The 6,801-nt window shown below is 41.4% G+C and overlaps 1 protein-coding gene across 1 annotated transcript in view; it reads right to left on the bottom strand.

The window, feature by feature from the left end:
* EPG5 (ectopic P-granules autophagy protein 5 homolog (C. elegans)) overlaps window positions 1-6,801 on the bottom strand; it is a 133,103-nt gene that overhangs the window by 31,306 nt on the left and 94,996 nt on the right. The window contains exons 33-36 of the mRNA XM_010842036.1: window positions 6,691-6,801; window positions 5,917-6,118; window positions 4,450-4,522; window positions 3,356-3,459 (exon numbers count right to left, since the gene is read on the bottom strand). Of these exons, the coding sequence (XP_010840338.1) occupies window positions 3,356-3,459; window positions 4,450-4,522; window positions 5,917-6,118; window positions 6,691-6,801 (490 nt within the window). The remainder of the gene's footprint in view (window positions 1-3,355; window positions 3,460-4,449; window positions 4,523-5,916; window positions 6,119-6,690) is intronic.

Below are 6,801 nucleotides of genomic sequence, written 5' to 3'. Positions count from 1 at the left end.
AACTGTGGTGTTGGAGAAGACTTTTTGAGAGTCCCTTGGACTGCAAGGAGATCCAACCAGTCCATTCTGAAGGAGATCAGCCCTGGGATTTCTTTGGAAGGAATGATGCTAAAGCTGAAACTCCAGTACTTTGGCCACCTCATGCGAAGAGTGGACTCATTGGAAAAGACTCTGATGCTGGGAGGGATTGGGGGCAGGAAGAGAAGGGGACGACAGAGGATGAGATGGCTGGATGGCATCACTGACTCGATGGACGTGAGTCTGGGTGAACTTCGGGAGTTGGTGATGGACAGGGAGGCCTGGCATGCTGTGATTCATGGGGTCACAAACAGTCGGACACAACTGAGCGACTAAACTGAACTGAACTGAAGCCCAAAAAGATGAGGAAAGAGAAAGAAATAAATGGAAAAACTAGAGAGAAAAGCCCCAACCTGAAGAATGGATTCCCTGATTCTGGACCTGACTCTGACTCCAAGAAAGCTGCCAGTGAAGAAAATAACAGTGAGTTATAGCAGGAAATGACTGTGGAGCAAAGAAGAAGCTTTCTCTAATTTTCCCATATCTGAAGAAACGATTAAACTTCTCAAAGCCCGTGTGGTGACCTTCCTGTTTCCTATATAAGCAAAGATGTTTCACCCTGTCCATAGTGGGAAGGAGTTGATGGCACAGGCGTGGACAGGAACTGGGAAGACATTCTCCCTTGCTATGCCTTTGGTTGAGAAACTTCAGGGAGAACTGCAAGATAGGAAGGGAGGCTGTGCCCCTCCAGTACTGGTTCTTGCACCCACAAGGGAGTTGGCAAGTCAAATACGCAGAGACTTCAGTGACATCACAAAAAAGCTGGCAGTGGCTTGTTTTTATGGTGGAACTCCCTATGGAGGACAAACTGAATGCATATGGAATGGGATCAATATCCTGGTTGGGACGCTAGGTCATACCAAAGACCACCTGCAGAATGGCAAGCTAGACCCCACCAAACTTAAGCATGTTGTCCTGGATGAAGTTGACCAGATGCTGGACATGGGCTTTGCTGATCAAGTATAAGAGATTTTATGTGTAGCAATAAGAAAGATTCAGAAGACAATCCCCAACATTGCTTTTTTCTGCAACTTGCCCTTGGTGGGTGTATAATGTTGCTAAGAAATACATGAAATCTACATAGGAACAAGTGGACCTGATGGGTAAAAAGACACAGAAAACGGCAGTAACGGTATAGTATCTGGCTATCAAGTGCCACTGGACTCACAAGGCAGCAGTTACTGGGACGTGATCTGAGTGTACAGTGGTTATCAAGGGAGAACTAGCATATGTTGTAGGAGAAGGCAATGGCACCCCACTCAGTACTCTTGCCTGGAAAATCCCATGGACGGAGGAGCCTGGTAGGCTGCAGTCCATGGGGTCACTAAGAGTCGGACACGACTGAGCGACTTCACTTTGACTTTTCACTTTCATGCATTGGAGAAGGCAATGGCAACCCACTCCAGTGTTCTTGCCTGGAGAATCCCAGCCTGGTGGGCTGCCGTCTGTGGGGTCACACAGAGTCAGACACGACTGAAGCGACTTAGCAGCAGCAGCAGCATATATTGTGAAACGAAGAAAGAAACCCAGGAGTTGAAACAGAATGTGGCCGTAAGGCAGGATGCCCAGTCTTTACCTGGAGACATTCCACAGAAGCAAAGGGAAACCACTCGAAAAGGCTTCAGAAATGGTGATTGTAGAGTTCTGGTTGCAACCAGTGCTGCTGCGTGTGGGTCAGACAGCCCCGAGGCTGATCTGCTGGTTCAAAGTTCTCCACCGAAGGACATACAGCCCTACATTCACCGTTCCAGGTGAACAGGCAGAGCTGGAAGGATGGGGTTTTGCATCTGCTTTTATCAGCACAAGGAAGAATACCAGTTAGCCCAAGTGGAACAAAAAGCAGGAATTAAATTTAAGCGAACAGGTGTTCCTTCTGCAACAGATAATAAAAGCTTCCAGCAAAGATGCCATCAGGCTCATGGACTCTGTGTCTCCCACTGCACTTGATCACTTCAAGCAGTCAACCAAGAAGCTGACTGAGGAGAAGGGAGAAACGGAAGCCCTGGCAGCAGCCCTGACCCACATCTCCGGTGCCACATCGGTAAAGCGCTCCACGATCAACTCAGATGCGGGCTTTGTGACCATGATCTTGCACTGCTCAAATGAAATGCCAAACATTAGTTATGCTTGGAAAGAACTTAAAGAGCAACTGGGTGAGGATACTGATGCCGAAGTGAAGGGAAATGGTCTTTCTCAAAGGAAGGCAGGGTGTTTGCTTTGATATCCCACTGCATCAGTAACAGAGTACAGGAAAAATGGCATGATTCACAGCACCGGCAGCTTTCTGAGGCCACAGAGCAACCAGGGCTAGAAGAACCAGGGGAAGGATACGGCAATTTCCAGGGATAGTGGGAAGGCAACCAAGGTGTCAGGTGACAGCGGGAAAGAGGTAGAAGCTTCAGAGGACAGCAGTCAGGAGGTGGTAACAAAAGTAACAGATTTCAAAAAAAGGCCAGAAGCCAAGCAGAGTTTTAATAAAGCATTTGAATAGTAATTTGAAGTAGAGGATTTATATGGCAAAAACAGAACTATGCTCAGCAGCATGAAACTGAACATTATTTTTCATAGAGTTAAAAGTTAAAAGCACACTGTACTTCCTTCCTGACCACTTGCCTAATCCCCATCTCTTTAGGAAAGACAAGCTTCATCTAAATTATCTCATCTGATTGATGACTGTCATTTATAACTTTACCGTTACTTCTGTCTTGGTTATTCCTTTGGAAAAGGTGTATGGATTCATTACATATTCTAATGTATTGCCTATAAATTATAAGATTAAGTCAAGCATGTATCTGCTGATACTTTGTAAGTTGACCTGTCTTTATACTTAGAAATTCCTCCGCTTCCCTGGTGGCTCAGATGGTAAAGAATCTGCCTGCAGTGCAGGAGACCCATGTTTGATCCCTGGGTCAGGAAGATTCCCTAGAGAAGGAAAGAGCAACCCACTCTGGTTTTCTTGCCTGGAGAATTCAATGGACAGAGGAGCCTGGCAGGCTACAGTCCATGGGGGTCACAGAGTCAGACTGAGTGACTAACACTTTCATTTTTTTCACAACATGGGGGAAACACAATTTCAAAACAGAAAGGCCTTTTTTCCATAACTGATGACACTCAGCATTACCTTACCAAAACTAAATAATTGTAGGGGGGACCTCTCCTTGTTCAAAGATGATAGCCTACCAAATAAATAAAGTAGGAAAGCAGAGGCAAAAGATTAACTGAATGACTTAAGGAAAAAGTGAAAACTAACCAGAGGCATAATACAATGTCTTCCTACCTTTAAAACGCCCATGCAATGAGTCAATGCAGTCAGTGAACACCTGCACAATGCTTGAGGCCACCACAGCATCACTCTCCAACCAGGGGTAATGTCGCTGGCTGCTTTAAATAAGAGAAACATACACTTAGAAAGGAAACACTATGATTAAATTACTATCCATCCCAGAATCTATATGTAGCCCTAAAACACATTTAGATCACTTTAAAGGCTGTAAATCCCTGGAGGTGACCTGTAGCTTTTAATATCAATAGCATAATTTTATTGACTTTCCTTCCTAAACTTTATTCCAATGTAATTAAGTTTCAGAAGTGTGTCATCTAACTAAGTATCAAATTAGCACCTTTTTTTTACATCCAATTACACCCGTGAACCCATCCCTTGTGGATTCAGGTTACATTTCAAATGCCTCAGAGAACAGTTTTCTCTACCTAAAGCCGGAAAGGGGAAAAAGTCATGTAAAAAGATAACCAAAAGTGAATAGAGAGGAAGTAACCAAAGGAAAAAAAAATTCTTTATATGAAAATTCAGTTCTAAATCTGGTTTAGTAAGTTCAATATAAAAAATAAATTCCATTAGCTCATCCTGGAAATAAACAGGCAGCCTGCATTATGATAAGCAGTCTCACAGTCACCACAAAATCCTGAAGCTTGCAGACTGTTTAAGGATAGCCCTCTGGGAGAGAGCAATTCCCACCCAGTAATTTGAAAGTCAACTTAGTACCCCAAAAATAACTGATACTGGGTAAAATCAAGTGAGTCTCATATTTTGCAGTGTTACATTATCAAAACATAATTCAGGAGAACACATTTATTTTTCTGAAATTAAATACCAAACTCATTTAACTTTTTTATTGTGGTAAGCTGGAAATAAGAGTCCAGTTTTGCTTCAAAATCAATAGCTCTGATCAATCAGACTAGCAATTCCACAAACAGAAAATGTATTAAGTTCACTTTGTAAATAAGCATTTTCTAAATTTAAATGTTGCCCTATATAAAAATCAAATCTGTGAACCATCTAGCTGTACCAAAACATTATCAGAACTTTAAGTCTATAGATTTCAAAGGAATCTCAATATCAGAAAAACTATTTACCTTTCATTGTCTTCTAAAACCAGTATCCATGGCTTAAAGAGCTGGATGATTACTGAATGTAGGGATCTTAGCACTAAAACAAAGCAAAATTTTTAGAGACAAGAAACAAGTCCATCAAATGAAGATGGCCAACAGGCACGTGAAAAAATGTTCAACACCGCTAATCATCAGGGAAATGCAAATCAAGTCACAACGAGAGATCACCTCACACCCGTCAGAATGACCATCATCAGACAACACAAACACCAAATGTTGGCGAAAATGTGGAGAAAAGGGGACCCTTTATACACTGTTGGTGGGAATGTAAATTGGTGCAGCTGCTGTATGGAGTTTCTCAAAAAACTAAAAATACAGCTACCATATGACCAAGCAATTACACTCCGGGGTATATATCCGAAAAAAAACCAAAAAGATACCATGCATCACAAAGTTCACAGCAGCATTACTTAAAAATGGCAAAATATGGAAGCAATCTAGGTGTCCAGCAACAGAAGAACGGATAAGGAAGATGCGGTATGTACATCTGGTACACACACATGTACACACAGTGGGATACTACTCAGCTACAACAAAGAACCAAAGTTTCCATCTGCAGCAGCGTGGATGGACGTGGAGGGCGTTATGCTGAGAGACAATCGCTGCATGATATCACATGTGTGGAATCCAAAAAATAAAAGTAGTGACTATAACAAAAAAGAAACTGACTCACAGATACAAGAACAAACTAGAGGTTACCAGTGGGAGAAGGAAGGGGGAAGGGGCAATGTAAGAGCAGGGGATTAAAAGGTACAAACCAGCAGTTATAAAACAAGCTACAAGGTTATACTGTATAACAGGAAACAGAGCAATATTATATAATAACTATTAAGTGGAGAATAATTTTTAAAAATTGTGAATCACTATATTCTATACCTGCTACTTATATAATATGTGCATCAACTAACTATACTTCAATTAAGAAAAAAAAGAAACAAAGTTGGTGTTTTATCAGTATCATTGGTAACTAGAAAATCTAATTATCTATATACTTAAAAACCTATGGTGATACAGAAAAAACATGTTTAATATAACTAAGCCTGCTTCAGTTTTCATTTGCTGCAATAAATTTTTTGTAATTGGATAAGTTTTATTATAATACAATGTCAGAGATAATTTTATAACACACATTTTTTAAAAATAAAAACTTAAATACTCTCAATGAGATAACAGGAAGAGAGAATTGGAGACTGAAACCTCTATCTTTGTATTTCACCTTACAAAGAGCAGGTGAAGCAAGCACCCACTATGTAAGTGAGAACAGGTATGACACATATGGGTTCACACTTGCACTGTCTATTTCCTATTTTTTCTTCGTAACACTCAGATATAGATTTATCACCAAGATTTAAATATTTTAGTGTCTATTCAAGTCTCTCCTGATGGAAGGTCAAAACACCTAAGCTCTATGTTGCTCTAAAGGCATATTACCTGTTTTGCTGCTGGCAGATGGGTCTTGGGCCAAGCAGGCCATTTCTGAGTCAAGCAGCCTTTTTACAAGATAGCCCAAGAATGTCTTCATGTCTGCCATGTAAGGACTCCATTTTGAGAATAAACCAAAACTTTTAAAGTCCAATGTGGACAACCGAAGCTTATAAAAAAAGTTTGACAGCCACTGTATAGTCTCCATTACCTGGAAAAAAATGACCAATTTTTAAAAATGCTTACTGAATATGTGCTTTCAGCAGAATACTACAGTAGGCTGAGATGAAGAGCTTTGACTTTATAATCGAATTACAAAGGTATATAGCATATGAAAAGTAAATCAACAGATTTCAAAATCCTTTTCAAAAGCAAAGAAACCATTTTGTCATATAAATTCATGTGAACTCACATCATGTAAAACTGATGAAGCTGACAGCTCTGGGGGACAACTGTGTGAAACCTACTCAAAGGAGCCAGTGAAGCAGGAGGCTGAAGGTGGCAAGGGGAGATACAAATGGGCTGGGCCTAGGCTATTCAGGAACCGAGGAGCAAGAATCAGACTGAGGCACGAGAGAAAGGCGATCCAGGCACGGGGGCATGGAGACAGGGGCAGGGGACGGAGGGAATAGGAGATGACTGACAAAGGAAAGCACAGGGCTCTTGGAGATAAAAGATGCATTTTTAGATATAAATTTTAAATGTGTTCCAGTTGTTTAAAAAAAACAAAGGAAATGAAAAAGAAACACATATAGAAACTTTATAGAGGCAAGAGCTACACACCTGCTTGTCGGACAAGAAAACATCAGGAGAACTTTGAAGCACCGTGCTCTCCACAGAAGCTGCCCCCTGCTGGCAGCCTGGGGTGCAGCAGCCCAGGGCTCTCAGGGTGGC

The sequence above is a fragment of the Bison bison genome, unplaced genomic scaffold, assembly GCF_000754665.1.
Source record: "Bison bison bison isolate TAMUID 2011002044 unplaced genomic scaffold, Bison_UMD1.0 scf7180017864170, whole genome shotgun sequence".
NCBI classification, from domain to species: domain Eukaryota; kingdom Metazoa; phylum Chordata; class Mammalia; order Artiodactyla; family Bovidae; genus Bison; species Bison bison.
This window is presented reverse-complemented; position numbering and strand designations above follow the sequence as displayed.